General features: G+C 48.7%; 1 protein-coding gene and 1 pseudogene across 2 annotated transcripts; one reads left to right on the top strand and one right to left on the bottom strand.

The window, feature by feature from the left end:
- Nucleotides 1-1,302: 1,302 nt before the first annotated feature.
- PCYOX1 (prenylcysteine oxidase 1) lies at nucleotides 1,303-7,585 on the bottom strand. The gene is made up of 6 exons (XM_090051462.1): nucleotides 7,459-7,585; nucleotides 6,901-7,107; nucleotides 6,431-6,605; nucleotides 5,836-6,047; nucleotides 5,301-5,453; nucleotides 1,303-5,002 (listed from the first exon to the last, which is right to left on the bottom strand). Exons 1-6 carry the CDS (start codon nucleotides 7,550-7,552, stop codon nucleotides 4,344-4,346), a joined length of 1,500 nt encoding a protein of 499 aa, XP_089907588.1. The 5' UTR covers nucleotides 7,553-7,585; the 3' UTR covers nucleotides 1,303-4,343.
- Nucleotides 7,586-7,818: 233 nt separating this feature from the next.
- On the top strand, nucleotides 7,819-10,879 carry LOC149862050 (small nuclear ribonucleoprotein G-like; annotated as a pseudogene). Its single transcript, XR_016443186.1, has 3 exons — nucleotides 7,819-7,893; nucleotides 8,454-8,572; nucleotides 8,898-10,879. The product of XR_016443186.1 is annotated as a small nuclear ribonucleoprotein G-like (transcript).
- Nucleotides 10,880-15,456: the final 4,577 nt, after the last annotated feature.

Raw genomic sequence — 15,456 nt, 5'->3', positions numbered from 1 at the left:
TGCCCCTGCTTCACATGGGGCTGAGCCCCGCTGGGCAGCCAGTGCCAAGCTCCCACCCACCCCTACTGGCCCAGGCAGCGTGCAGCTTCCTGCAGGGCTGTTCGCAGTGCGACTGCAGTGGCCAGTGCAGCTCTGCTTCCCTTGCCCCAGTGGCTGCTCCCACTCCTGCCCCTGCTGCCACTCTGGGTGGGCTAGGGGCAAGCTTCAGCCTGGTGGCTGCAGCTGGAGGGAGGCAAGAGGAGCACAGCAGCACCTGGCTGGCTGTAACTGCACTGGGAACAGCCCTGTCAGAATCTGTGCGCTGGCCAGGGCTGGCGGGAGTGCAGCATGGACTGCTCAGCGGGAGCAGGTCTGCATGTGGAGCCCTGTGGGCCGGATCCCACCCAGCCATGGTCTAGAAGCAGTGGTGGTTGTTTCAGAATCTTGCTTCCACTTTTGCCCCTCTGGTCAGGCGTTCATTGCAGGTCCGGGCTGTCTTGAGAATGGAGACTCTTTAATCTGCTTTGTTCAAGCAGTTGTCTCACCTTCTTGTTCCTTCCCTTGGGATGGACGGGAAAGTTTCTAGTGTTGTATAGGCCTTGATAAAGGTGCAGGTGCTTACAACTCGGAAGCAAAAGTGGTTACTTTCATCTCCTAGTTTCTCTATGTGCAAATGTGAAGGGCAGTACTTTCCTCTAGTCTGGTACTGTTTCAGAGGAAGAATACCGATACTTAAAACTTCATAACTGATTTTTTGTCACTTATCTGGACAGTTAAATGATGATGCTAACAAAACATCAGCTGATAGCACTTCAGATGTGTAGTACTACATTTTAAAAATATATTTATACTATTTGTGCTCCATTCAGTTTTGCATTTGCCAGTAGTCCTGAAATCAAGTGGCCTTACCACTCGTTTACTTAGCTCAGCCTTTTGGCCTTGATTTAAGGTGGTGAATGCTGGCTAAAGCCAAACACTACAAGGAAAAATTAACTGTTCTTCAGCCAAAACTTAGATGTTTTTAATAGGAATAAGTAAAGTATTTGCATGGTTTCCTGGATATTTGCTTTCACAAAAGGTAACCAGCCCCAAATTTAAATACTTAGTGCAGAGCCGGGCAATTATTTTGAGCGGAGGGCCGCTTACCAAGTTTTGGCAACCTGTTAAGGGCTGCATTGGTAACCCTGCCCCTTGACAGATGCCCCTGGTCCCCATCTGATAACTGGAAGCCCTGCCCCCTAACCCCTGACCTTTGCCACCAGAAGTCCCTCCGCCCCTTGTCCCCAGAAGTACACCTTTCAACAAGAGGTTTTGCCATCTCAGAACCAGAAAAATACCAAATTATATTCTAAAAAGCAAACATCTACAGCATTCATTAACTTGGTTTCAAAAAATATTTTTGTCCTGATTTACATGCGTTTGTATAGTGTACATAGAGGTCATTTCACAATAGCTTAAAATGAATCTGACTCGTATATTGTGGGAAGTGGGTATAAGTTTGTGGGGAGCTGTGGGTGTGAAGTGAGAGCATGTGGCGGGGATTCGGAGATTTGAATCACTGTCCCAAATCAATTTGGCCAAATCTGATTTGGCTGAATCTCCGAATCATCCCCTGCCCACTCTCGCAGCCCTGCCCAGCCCCAACTTTCTGAAGAAGAAAAAAAAAAACCCTAACTCACCAGCTCCTGCCTGGTGGGAAGGCAATCCCCAATGCCATGTGGGGGGCTCTGCCACAAGCCTGCTCCCCCCCGCTCTCCCAGCCCCCACATGGCTGCCCTGCCCGGCCCAGCACCTGGCCCTTTAAAAACCAAAAACCCTGGGCTCACTGGCTCCTGCCCAGTGGGGGCGGGGGGCAAGCCCCACTGCTCCCTGCTGCATTGGAGGGCTTTTCCATATGCCTCCCGAGGCTGCTGCAGCAGCTGGTGAGACTGGGATTTTTGTATTTGGTTTTGTTGTTTGTTTGTTTTTTTAAAGGGCCAGGAGTTGAGGCAGGTGGGGCAGCCATGGGGAGGGGCTGGGAGAGCGGGCAAGGCTTGGGGGAACTTGTGGCAGAGCCCCCCCACGTGGCATGGGATAGTGGGGGCCAGAGGGACTTGCCCCCCGTGCCTGGCAACATCTGGTGAGTGGGAGCTTTTTTTTTAAAGAGCTGAGGCTGGGGCTGGGCAGGGCAGCCATGGGGCTGGGAGAGCAGGCAGGGGTTGGGGCCTAGTGGGGTGCCCCCGTGGTCCCCTCCCCCCTCCCGCAGCCAGCAGGGACTGCCTGAATCCCCGAAGCTCTCTGAATCTATTTGGAGAGCTCTGAATCAATTTGAACCTTTTAATTGGTCCCGATTTGATTTGGAGATTTGGCCACCAATTCTCCTCTGAATTGGCACCTGGAGCTTTGCACGGCACTAACACAAAGACTGTCCCTGCTTGCGCGCGCACACACACACACACACGCGCGCACTCTTCCTGTCCCTGCTTGCACGCACACTGTCCCTCCCTGCACATGCATCCATCCCTGTTTACACACACACTGTTCCTGCTCATGTGCACATGCACCATTCCTGCCTACACACACACAGTTCCTCCCTACAGGCATTGTCCCATTGCACACATGAACACTGTCCCTGCCTGTGCATGCACACAAACAAACAGTTCCTGCCTGTGCATGCACACACACACCTCTGCTAACACTGAGGAAGCAGGCTTATTTCAGAATCCCCGACTTCATTAGAAAAAAAAATTAAAATACTTTGTTAATAGGGAGGTGCAAAATTTTCCCCGGCATTTCATTTTGAAGCTTTTTCAAAGCATTTAAGCTCGAAACTGCAAAATCCAAATGAAACAATAGCCTTTGAAATAGCTTTGAAATGAAACAAGGGAACTCGAAACATTTCTAAACTTTTCAAGTTTCGAAGCCAGGCCCAGCCAGCAGCACCTGTCTCCCATCATCTGGCAGGCAGATCGGGGGCTCACCTGTACCCCTAGGAGAGCTGCGGGGGCTATGCTGGAGTCCTCCCTGGGGTGTGGGCCCCCAATCTGCCTGCCAGATGAGAGAAGCCGGATGCTGCCACCTGGGACTAGTACCAGGAAGACTGGTGCTGCCGCCGATCCCAGGCGCTCCTTGGTGACTTGGAAGTTACTTGTTGCTCCAAGTAATTGATCTGACTACTATATCAAGTTAGAGAAGGAAAAAAAAATTTATATAGTCACTTAATGGTTAAAAGTAGAAGTGCATTGATATATCAGTGACATACTGGATTAGCACTGATTTGGCCAGCGTAGCCAATAATGTCACTGATAAATGCCATAGCCTAGGTGCCTTGGTTTTCACTGAAAAATATCGCAGCATGCATGTGGCTAGGAATGCAACCCAACAACTTGGGAGAGCAGTGTCTGGCCAGAAAGTCTGGGGGAAAGGGTGTGTGCATGCGTTGGTGGGGGAGGGGGACACGACAGATTGAGGGCCCCACAGTGAAGGAGGGAGTGGAGCAAGGGCAGGGACAGGCGCTGCCCAGCCAGGGCAGTGAATACAACCCTGGGAGCGGGACAGAGCCATGGGTGGCTTTTTGGGTGGGGGAAGAGGCTCCCTGCCACTGTGCACCCCCCGGGGGGAGACATGGGAGACATGTGCCCCCCTCCAGATTACAGCATGGGCAGAGGGCAGGCTGCCCACTATGGGCTTGGGGCCAGAGGCTGTGCCAGCCTCTTCCCAGCAGGGGGTCTTGGCTCAGGGTGGGTAGTAGCGGTGCTGGGAGGGGTGTCTAGGGGTAGGCTACAGCCACCTCAAAATTCCGCACAGCCACCCCATCCAGCACTGCTTGCCCCCACCCTAAGTGCAGCCCCTGAGCCAGAAAAAGGCTGGCACAGCCCCTGGTCCCAAGCCCACAGTGGGCAGCCCGCCCTTGCCCTGTGCACAAATCTCAAGGGGCACATGCCCCCATGACTCCCCCAGGGATGCACCCAGTGGAGGGGAGCTGCCCACCTCCCCACCCTCTGTGAATAAGCTGCCTGTGGCTGTCCCAGTCCCAGGGTTGCATTCACTGCCCTGGCTAGGCAGCACCTGTCCCTGTCCCTGCCTTACTCCCTCCCTGACTGAAGGGGGCCTCAATCTGCCTCCTTCATACCCATTTCTTCCCCCATGTTCCTCCCCACACAGACTTAGCAGCAGGACTCTGTTCTCTAAGCTGCCAGGCTGCTTTCCTGTAAATCAACAATTGGCCAATACCGATTCAATATGGCTGCTTAATAATCAGCCATCTGTATTGGCCAAAAAAATCTTTTATCAGTGCACCATTTGCTCAAAATAGCTATAAACTTTCTATGGACATGACAGCACAGCTTAAATGCCTTGGTTTTTGGGTTGCAGCTGGGAGGAACTCAAAGGTCAGTTTTCAGTTTCTCATTTAGGCCTTCTTGGTCAATCTTGTCTGTGTTCCCATACCAGCGGTGATGAGCGAGGAGTGCCACATTTTTGGCTGCTATGGCACTCATCTCCATTGCACTGGCAGCACATTCTATTCCACTGAGGTAGTACATTTGATCATGGAGGATGACAGATGGGCATTTCTCGGGGGGACTGTAGTGCGGATAGGCCAGCCACTGCTTTGCTTTCATTGAATCATAGGATGAGAAGAGCAAGTTGATCTGCTCCTCAGTGAGAGGTTCTTTAGAGAACACTTTCCAGACAGCCCATCCCAGAGATTGCTCCAACTTGTCCTGTTCGTTTTGGACAGGAGATACCACCCCCATACTGTTGATGAACAGCTTGGGATTGTCTGTTGTGAAAATGCCATCTGTGTGGAAGCTGGAGGAATCCTGGTATCCAAAGAAAGACGCATTTATCTGCCCATGAATGAAAGTTGCTATGGTCTGATGGTAAGGCCTGGAGAACTCCGGAATGGGTGGGTTGAAGTTCCAGAAGGTAATATTGGACATCTTATGATTCAGTGGTGTAGCAATGACAACTATATCATAATGGGCGATGGCTACCCCAGATGTGGAATTGTAGCGGATTTCATACTGCTGAGTTTTTCCTCCTAGAAAAATAGTTAAGAAAAGGAAGACTTGGTAACAGAACAGAAGTTGTGTTTTTGTTTTTTGTTTTTTGGGGGGGGTCCAAAACATTTTCAGACTGACTAGTGATTTTTTTTTGGTGGGTGACCAATGCGATGCATTAAAAGAGGGCTTGTTTACAGAAATGGCATGTTTCCCTTGTTAACAGTGACCTCAACAAACACCTAGATGTGTATAGCTTTGAGTGTTAAACTGCGTATCAGTGTTTGAGCACGTCTAGCTTCACAGCTTGTTCCTCCAAAGAAGTCAAGAAAGCCTCACCTGATGGCCTGGGCTGTGTTATCATCTCTACTGAGGTAACAGTGCTAGGGATAAGCTGTGCTTTGGAAGCAGAAAGAAGACCATCACAGACACGTTTGTTGCCTCCTGCGACTGACCAGAGTCCAGAGTGTGTGCCTGCCAGAGACACTGCACCTGCCAAGGAAAGGGAAAAAAAAAAAAGATTTCAAATCCACACACTACCATCCCAGTGCCATTCAGTGAATTGAATTGTCAGTCAGAGCTCAGTGAATGAAGTATGTACCTGGGGTCCTAACAGGAACACACGACTTGCTGGGACATAAAAGTAACAGGGTCATGCAACTGTGTAAGTTGCTGTTTTGTCACAGTGAGGGGTCACTGCTGAACCCTGGGAGGGACCTGCCTTTTCACCGGGACTGAATGCTAAAAGGCTACAGAACAAACTGAAGAACTGGAGCTGTGTGTCTAGATCAGCAAGCAGAAGCCTTAGAAGGGTGTATTCATGTGCTAGTAGAAATGGGGCCAGGTAAGCTTGAAGTGCAAATTACATGCTCACCAACAAAACCATTGATGTTCACAGCTTGCCCATAATTGACTCTCATGACTGGAGTAACCAACTCATTGACAAACGTCTGGGAGAAGCCAGCCTTCTGCAAAGCCTCGTCGATAGTCTCATTCAGGAGCTGCAGGAAGTAATCCCCTCCCAGCGCACTGACTAGCTTCTCTGTGCTGGTGAAGGCATAGTCATTATCCTGGTAGCGGTAAATCCTTTATCCAAAAGAAGACAGGAATGTGAATCAGAAAATGTTTATACTGGTAGCAGTGTTTCTGAGTGATATGAAACTGTTACATCATACAGGACAAAGACCACTTGGAGGAGAAAGGGTGATTTTTGTCTCTGACTATATAACTGCAGAAGGCATGGCAGATTTGCACTTTTCCAAGATGGTGACACATAGGTGTAGCTGGTAGAAGAGAGGGAAGCAGAGAGGCTGGCTAGCTAGCCCCCAGTTTCCCCTAATTACCTGAATGGGTCTGGCTGCATTTTATTAGTGGTTTTTTCTGGTGTTCATCAGCACAGCTTCTGTCACATATAAGTCACTGAGGTAGTGGAATGAGTTTAGTTTAGGCTTCATAGATAACACTGTTACCTCATGAACTTGTCCAAGATATCCTCCACCCACATGTACATTCGCAGAGGGTTCAACCAGTATTGCCAAAGAAGCTTAAGAACAGTGATGATGTACCAGCCACTCTCCTCAAATACAAATTCCTCTCCATTGTAAATGCCTGTCAGGTGGTTCTCGCCTTGTGTAGGAGAGAGTCCTACATAGGGAAGAAATACCTGCTGTAAGCTAGCAAGATTTGATAGCAAAGGAAATCTCCATTCACTGCACAAGGATTATAAAAGGACCCCCAAAACAGAGAATGCAATAATTCTAATTGACCCATTTATACCACTGAGGTTTTATTTCCTTTTTAATTTCCTACCAATGTGGATGCTGCCACCTGGGACTAGGGCAGGGAAGACTGGCACTTGAAACTATGAGTAATGCCCCAGCAGGGTAGTAAATTAAAGAGAGGGAAGAGAAGCTTGTGCTCCCTGGGAGCAGTGACTGACCGAGTTCCTTGACAAAGGTTTTCATGTGCAGGTTAAGGGGGTGGATGACGGATCCTCCTGCTTCATACTCTTTGCCTTCCACATGGATAGTAGCCAAACGGCCCCCGACTGCTTCTCTCTCAAACAGGTCGATCAGGACGTCTCTGCCAAACTTCTGGCGTAAATAATAAGCTGTGCCGGTACCACCGATACCAGCTCCAATAACAGCTGCAAGCACATTTCAGACAGAAGTCAGTTTCTCAGTTCGGCCCTTGCCACCAGCTCCGGACTCGGGCAGGGATTTCCGTGCATGATTTGTCTGACGCTGGGGCGGAGACCAGCCGCCGGCCACCCGTTTCGTGCCGGGCGCAGGGGTCACGTCACGGCCCCCGAAAGCGTCGCCAACGGTCACCGTCGGGTGGGCGGGGGCGCGCGCCCTGCCGCGGCCGTGCTTTCTTTTCCGCAAATGCGCGGTGCCGCACGCACCGCTTCTCCCCCCGCGCTGGCGGCTGGCGGCGGGCGGCAGCTGGTGGCTCCGAGCCCAACTCCCGCCCCGCCCGGGGCCCCCCCGCCCGGTACCGATCCTGCCGGGGGCGCTGGCAAGCGCCTGGCTCCAGACGCAGCTCAAAAGCAGGACAGCGGCAGGCACGCGCTCGGCGCTCCGCACGTCCATTGCGGAGTTGTGCGCAGGCGCAGCCCGCCCGCCGCGCCCCGCGGGGGTGCCCCAGGCGTGTTGTGACGGCTTCCTGTCAGGAGTGCGGCGGCCCTTACTCACGTGAGGGCTGCGAGGAGCTGCTGTGTTGCGCCTTACTGATGTAAAGAGGGGTTTGAGTGGCAACAATTTGACGTTTCCCAAACAGAGTGCTGGTTTCCCCGTAGTAACTGGCCTACGTGTGTCTTTAGGTGGTATCCTTGTAAATGAAAAACACTGATTCATACATGTTTGACCAGATTAACACGCAACCAGACAAAAAGGCCCGTTATGTCCGAATGAAAACTAAAGCTAACTTCCAGGTTTCCTGTAATGGAATTCAGTAAAAATGCATGTGGCTGACCAGAGAGCAATCACATTTCTCCCAACAAAGCTATCACTAGCGCTGCAGTAGTGCTTAGTGACCCTGGTCTTTGGCCAGTGCCCTGCTGTAAAAGACGCGTGCAAATACAGACTAAAAAGACAGTCTCACTCCATAATAATCTGCAGATAAGTGGAGGAGTGCAAAGCAGCAGTGCCATTAAATCTGGTTGATATGAGAATGGGGCAACTTGATTCCACATCTTGAAGAATATCAATTGAATTATTAATTCAGAGTCTGCTAATGTTGATTGCCTTTCTGATAATTATGCTGCATTTTGGTACACAAAGCCTGTAAGGTGGTGAAATGCTTCCTGTTACTGGTGATTCTCTTCTGCAAGTGTAGTGAAGTTTTTTTTTTAAAAAAATTCAAGTTACAATGACTTTAGCAGTATTTTCACTGCTTCAGTTGCAAAGGTCACATTTCAACCCAAGAAGCTGTGCAGCATCTGCTACTGTGTGTGTTGTGTCTTGTGTTTAACACGCTGCATATTCTAATGAGTTAAATGGTGGCCGAGATGTCCAGGGGATATTGTGGCGTTTGATCTCTTCGTGAACCTCATTATAGATGAATGTGTGGAGATGGCACCAGTTGGACAACAGAACAATATTGGGATGGTGGTAAGTAGACAGCTCTAAACCCATGGGGTGGCATGGACTGAAACCCTTTAGAGAGGGATTTCTTTCCACAGGCCTTGTGGTGTCTTGATGAGACTCACCTGAACCAGCTGAATTGTAAGCAATTAGACATTCCCACTATGGCTGCTGCTGCTGCTGCTGTTCATTTTCTTCAGAGATAACTTTCAGCTTTGTTTCTTCAGAAATAACCACCTCCAAGCATTTCTCACTTTCTTGTGTTGTTAAGTACCACTGATATAAATCCATTTTCTTAAGTTCTGCTGAATGTCGTGGCAGATTCCTCATCTTTTTATGTGTCTTTTTTTAGGTACTACAAGAAGACAGTAACATCATGTTAGAAGCCTTGGAATGAGCCTAGATGAACCAGTGAAGTGTCCTGCCTGGTGCCTGATGATAAGCCTCTATTTCCAGCTGTCGCATATAAACTAAGTTTTTTTTGTTATTTTGACCAGTACAAGATTTATTTAACTTGAATAAGTTGCATCTAACTTTGTAGTGCATTTTGGAGACTGAAATATTCTGTGCCTATTCCAGAATGTCCTGGCTGCTCTGATAGTACAGTATGTAAGATAATGGATCTGTTTGCTAATGCAGAACAGATGATCCTGCAAGGATGCAGCACAAGATCATCTTTTCTGGCTTTGTGGTAGAGGACTCAAGTCACAGAAGAAGCTACCATAAAGGCTGAGTGACCCAGATAGCCACTCTCCCCCTGGAGTTTGGAAGTGGACAGGGTAGAAGTTCAGAAGTGCCAAAAATTCTTGGGCAAGGTTAGCTTTTCAGACCCCTGGCTCCTCTGCAGGGAGTTGGTGAGTTTAGGGTCCCCAGCTCTGGGGCAGGCCACTGCTAGAGCCAGGAAACAGCCCACAAGATGCACGGGCAGGCAATTTACAGAGTTGGAAATGCTTTAGAAGTGTAAACATTATTTTAAAATGTATGTTAAACTTGTGTGGGGTTTTCAGGGGGTGGTTGTAATGTACTCTGCATTTCCTGGGAAAGATCAGCAGTTCTGAAAACTTCTAGCAGTACAGTGAACAATACCCGAAGCTACATTTTAAAACATGTATAAGGCAGTATGCTTCAAATACAGCAATTAGTTGACTGTGCTTTGCTCCTGTTTGTAGAAGTCAAAACAGAGATGCACATAGTGGTGCAAACAGAAGGCAAAGTATCTAAAGATTTAAGTACACTAGAATCTAGCACAGGGGTGGGCAAGTATTTGGGCCTGGGGGCCACATCAGGATTTTTGATGAGCTGCCACCAGCTGGGTCAGCATCTTCTCCTCCCCCTAACAACTCCCCAAATCTCCCTATGGGGCCTTAGGGTGGGAGCAGCATTCGGGAATGGGACACATGTGATCTGCTCCCTGCCCTGTTTGGGTGGGAGGTAGTGAGGTGTGGAAGGGGCATGTGCACTTGGCAGGGGGCTTGAACTTGGTGGCTCCAGCTGGAGGCAAGGCATGAGGAGCAGAACAGCACCTGGCCAGCTGTAGCTGCACTGGGAACGGCCCTGCCAGAAATTTCACGCTGGCTGGGACCGGTGGGAGTACAGTGTGGGCTGCCCAGCGGGAGCGGATCCCCATGTGGAGCACCATGAGTGGGATCCTGCCCAGCCCTGGTCTAGAAGCAGCAGCTGTTGTTTCTGAATCCTGCTTCCACCTTTCCCTCTCTGGTTAGGCATTCATAGGTGCAAACTATCTTGAGAACTGAGATTCTTTAACATGCCTTGTTCAAACCATTGTCTCGCTTTGTTCCCAGAGATATGCACTATGAAGTACTGATTGCAGAATTTTTTTCCAGTGTTAAGGTAAAATTCCCTGGAGTAAGACCCCCATGATGTGTACACACAGACTTCTGAAGTCTACCACAAAGAAGACTGTTTCTGTAATATCTGGATTCCGGTGGGAGGGACAAAGCACAACCTATAACCCAGTATAAAACCCAATCTATCCAAATTTCTGGTTTTACTGCACTGCCTGTGTGATCATGGATGGTAATTTTTTTTTTATCACATCTGGTATTCTCGGGCACTTCAACTTACTAGACTGCTACTGCATCTGGAGTTCTTACTGCCTTGCATTCTTCTGGAAATCTCAGCACTGTTCTTCTCTCTCTCCTCATTCTGAACAATATATTTTGTAAGCAGGTTACAGTACTGTAACCTATGCCGCTTCATACTACTGCATAGGCATATGTTAATCCACACTCAGATTGTGAAAGTATGTTTGGTTTTGCTTGTGGGATATCTGAATGGCTTCTGCAGTCCTTGGAAAATACAAGGGTGCAATCAATAGTGAATAAATTGCATTTAAATCTGACTCTAGCTCTCTGTGATACAATACCTTCTGCTCATTTCAGAGAAGCCTTTTTTTCAGCTATGAAAAAGACATGGTTGTATGTCCAAATAGATGCTCTGCCCTGAATACCCACACAAGGCATTTTGACTGTCAGAGCTACAGTAAAACAGGAAGGACAGTGAAGTAAGTGCCAGTGCAGACTACTGAAGCTGGTTTGTTTCATAGTTTGTAGGGTCGGAAGGGACCTGAGCAGATCATCTAGTCCGACCCCTGCCATGGCAGGAAAGAATACTGGGGTCAAATGACCCCAGCAAGATGTTCATCTAACCTCCTCTTAAACACCCCCAGTGTAGAAGCCTGCACCACTTCTCTTGGAAGCTGGTTCCAGACCCTAGCCGCCCTGACTGTGAAGTAGCGCCTCCTGATATCTAACCTAAATCTACCCTCTCCCAGCTTGTGACCATTATTCCTGGTCACTCCTGGCGTTGCTCAGGGAAACAGTGACTTCCCCAATGCCTGCTGATCCCCCCTGACTAGTTTATAACAGGCCACAAGATCCCCCCTCAGTCTTCTCTTTTGGAGGCTGAACAGGTTCAGGTCCCGCAGCCTGTCCTCATAGGGCCTGCCCTGCTGTCCCCTGATAATACGAGTGGCCCTCCTCTGGACCCTCTCCATGCTGTCCACACCCCTCTTGAAGTGCGGTGCCCAGAACTGGACGCAGTACTCCAGCTGTGGCCTGACCAGTGTCGCATAGAGGGGGAGGGATCACCTCCTTGGACCTGCTCGACATGCATCTGTGGATGCATGACAAGGTGTGGTTGGCCTTCCTGACTGCCTCCCCACACTGCCGGCCCATGTTCATCTTGGCGTCAATGATGACCCCCAGATCCCTTAAGCAATGTAATTATATTAAATCACTTCTGTGATTTCAGTCAGCCTTAGTGTAAATTAGGTGAGCCAAAACTGAGCAGCAGTTTCAGAATCCCTGACTTCATTAAGTCTAACTACCTCCACCTACCACAATTAAAAATGTTTTTCTTGTTGCTGTGTAAAACACCCACATGGAAAGAAACACTAAGGCTTTACCCTGAAAATACTTAAGAATATGCTGATCTTTAGCTGTGAAAATACTCCTGTGGAAGTATATAGGACTAATTCTGTAGATAAAGTTAGGTGTGTATTTAAATGTCAGCAGCACTGATTCTAGACAATTGAGTCCTGACTCAAGATGCTATCCCTAGTCAGAAAGGCATTTTATAGAGACTGGACTCAAAACCCTTGCTGGAAGCTTGCCACTCACTCATATATATGCATGCACACACTCACTCATCCATACATGCTCACTCATATACACACACTCAGTCTCATACTCCCTCATATACACATTCATACTCCCTACCCTACTCCCTCACACAGTCATATATACATACTCACTCATACATGCACACACTCAGTCACTCATACACACTCACTAAATGGACAGCCTTGCTTACCTCTCTGATTGATAAGCTGGACAGCAGAACAGTTTAAGGCTCCTCTTGTCTAATTTTTGCCAATAATATGTAATTCCACTGGGAAAAGACTGGAATCAAAAGCCTAATGTTTATTCACTTGATCAGCTGGATGAGAGAAATTCGAAACCAGGTTCTGCCATGCAAGTGTAGAAGCACTGCTTAGAGGGACATTTTAGGATGCAAAAGTCCCCTCTTTTGGAGAGGATGGTTCTGGAACCCTGTTGATACAGATGAAGACTGCCCCTTCCTTATGCCCTGCTTATCTCAATTAGTTTGGAAATGCTTTATAGACCTGAAACAAAATACTGTGGTTTTGTTCTTACCGTCTGAAAATGTGTCCTGTTTCTCCCCAACCCCTGTCCCCATTCAAATGTTGTGGAAGTGAAGGGAATGCTAACTGCAATTTGCAAATGGGGCTTGTGGGGGGGTGCGCTTAAGAGATTGCTATGCTGTGTGTAATGCAGTGACAGTAACATAGTGACTCATGAAACTCTGGAACGGATGTGCTGCAAATGAAACAGCCCACCAGCTCTAAAGGAAAATGAACTCCACTGGCATCTGTTGCATGGGGAGGGGATGAGCGGGTGTTGACTCTTGCCTTTTGTAGCCTGCACCAGAAGGGGGTGGGGGGCCTTGTGATGCATCTGGCAGTGGTGAACTGCAAGTGTGTGAGATTTGGGCATTTAATTTGGAGAGAGCAAGGGAAGATACCAAGAAGCAGCTGCTTTTCATTTAGCGTTTGGATATCTGAGGAAGGGAGAGGGGAATAGGAAAGCGAAGATGTCAGTGTAGTGACAGATGGGAATCTGGAGCAGGGCAGGGACTTGAAATGGGAAAAGGAGATACAGAGCAAGGGTGTCAAACTCATCAGGCTCCACAGGCTGGTTGAGAAGCATGCAGCTGGTTCATGAGCCAGATCAAACTGCAGGCTGGCCCTGCATACTGGATCCAGTTCACAACTATGTGCCCCAGCCCTGGCCTCCCGTGCACCATGCACCAGGCTTGGCTCCATGGCTGGAAGATAGGGATTTGTGGGCCAGATTTGGCCTGTAGGCCATGTCTTTGACACCCCTGGTATTAAGTGAAAGTTTAAAAGGTGCATTTTTATAAATTGTGCTGTTGATCTTGGGGAGTGACTTGCTGCTTTTAGTATGATTAATCATTTTACATTTCTTCTGAACACTGGGATGAGAAGTGAGTGTATGTAAATGGTGATTCTTGTATGAGTTCTAGGACACCAGGCCACTTCCTGTTTCTCTTTATGTTGCTGATAATCACATACAGAGGTTGTCAGTAAAAAAATCAGTGTTGGCTTGGAGTTACTGCCTGGTACCAATGAGACCACTGTAGTTTGTCAGGCCTGGTAAAGGGGGTTGGTGGGTGTACATGTGTGTATTCATCTGTGTGTGCATTTATATTATGTCAGGATAGGAGAACTCATTGTGGATCATTTTGACACCTGCTTAAATATTGCAAATTGGAAGTTTAATCCACATGGTGGTGTTTTCATGTCCTATTTATGAGGTGGTAGCATAAAAAAGGCATATTTATGGCTGGCCAAGTTTGGGGTGGAAGGTGGAAGAAGAATGACAGGAGAGGGCAGCACATACTTCATATTTAATTTTTTTTTAATTGATTTGAAGTTTAGCCCCATTTAGAGCATGGTTCAGTGTTTTAGCCCCAATGCTGGCCCACAGGCTGTATGCAGCCTACAAGGAATTAATTTGCAGCCCCTGGGCTCCCACCCAGCTTCCACTCCCCTACCATTGCTCCAGCTATAGCAGCAGCCAGTGTTCTGGATTCTCTTCCCTCTCCCTTCTCTGGCTTCCACTTCCTGCCCCTGCCCCAGGGGGTGTGATTGAGCAGCCTGTGGTACAGGGAAACCTGTGGAGCACAGTGCAGTGGGAGAGCCTACACAGAGGGAGCCCCCATGAGCACAGTACAAGCAAAGTGGGTGCTTGGCATGGCAAGTGGGCCCTCCTTCCTTCTGCAGTTGAGCCATGGCAGTGGGGTAGAGCCATGGCCCAGCATATTAGCAGCTGGTGGCAGGAAGAGGTGAGGGCAATGTCTGTTATTCCTCTCACTGTTGGCAGTGCAGCTGGTGTGGGGGTCCTGGTGGTGGTGGTGGTGGCAGCAACAAGTCTTGCTACCCTACTTAGCCCTCCTGCCACTGGGCTAGAGAGGTGGCTCCTGCCCATACCAGTCTGGCCAGGCTGCAGCTCTGTGCCCAATGTGGGTGCATGTGCCCCACCCCTCTCCAATGCCTTGTCTATGCCCACCGCCTTCTGCCCCATAGACTTATCTGTAAGGTACTGCAGGAAATGCTGCTTGGTCTGTGCATGTGCATGTGCATGTGGACATGGTGCCTCCTGTCTGATCACCCTCCTCTTGCTTGCCCAGCCTGCAAGAGGAAACCTTTAAAGGAGAATCCATTTTTTAAATTTGTTCGCAAGCTTTTCATATATTCTTGCAACCCACTTTTCGGTTGTGATCCATGGGTTGAGAAATGCTGGTCTAACCCTCTTGTCTAAGCCACACCTGTGGAAAAGCCTGAGGAAGACATGTAAAATCTAGTAGTACCTTAAGGGCCTGGTTTAAGATCTATGTGTGACATCACTGAAATGTAAGGATTCTAAAATTGGCATTTTGTATAAAAATCCAGGCCTGAAATATCCAAGCAAGATGACGATAACATCAGAGGGAAGCAGGCTCTGTGCTCAGACTTGCCCAGAAAATTCAGTTGTCTCAACTGATCTACATAACTCTGGTAGAGTACAAGGAGACTGGGCAGACTGAAGCATGCTACAACTGTACTGGAGTATAATAAGGAGGTTGATGTATGAAATATATTTGGAGAACTAGTTTGAGGGGTGTAGCAGGGCACTGTTGATGCCTGCCACTTCAAGGCCTGAGCCGAGCAGCTAGCAGGTGCTTGGTTGCGGTGGCCATTTTAGATCTCTGGTTGCATATATAATAGAACAGTTCACTGCTGGTGTTGCACAAAGGTGGTTCGTTTCCCTGGAGGCAACGCAGAGATCACAGACACACAGACATCA

This window comes from Crocodylus siamensis, chromosome 6 (assembly GCF_052110815.1).
Source record: "Crocodylus siamensis isolate JL-2025a chromosome 6, ASM5211081v1, whole genome shotgun sequence".
Lineage (NCBI taxonomy): Eukaryota > Metazoa > Chordata > Crocodylia > Crocodylidae > Crocodylus > Crocodylus siamensis.
This window is presented reverse-complemented; position numbering and strand designations above follow the sequence as displayed.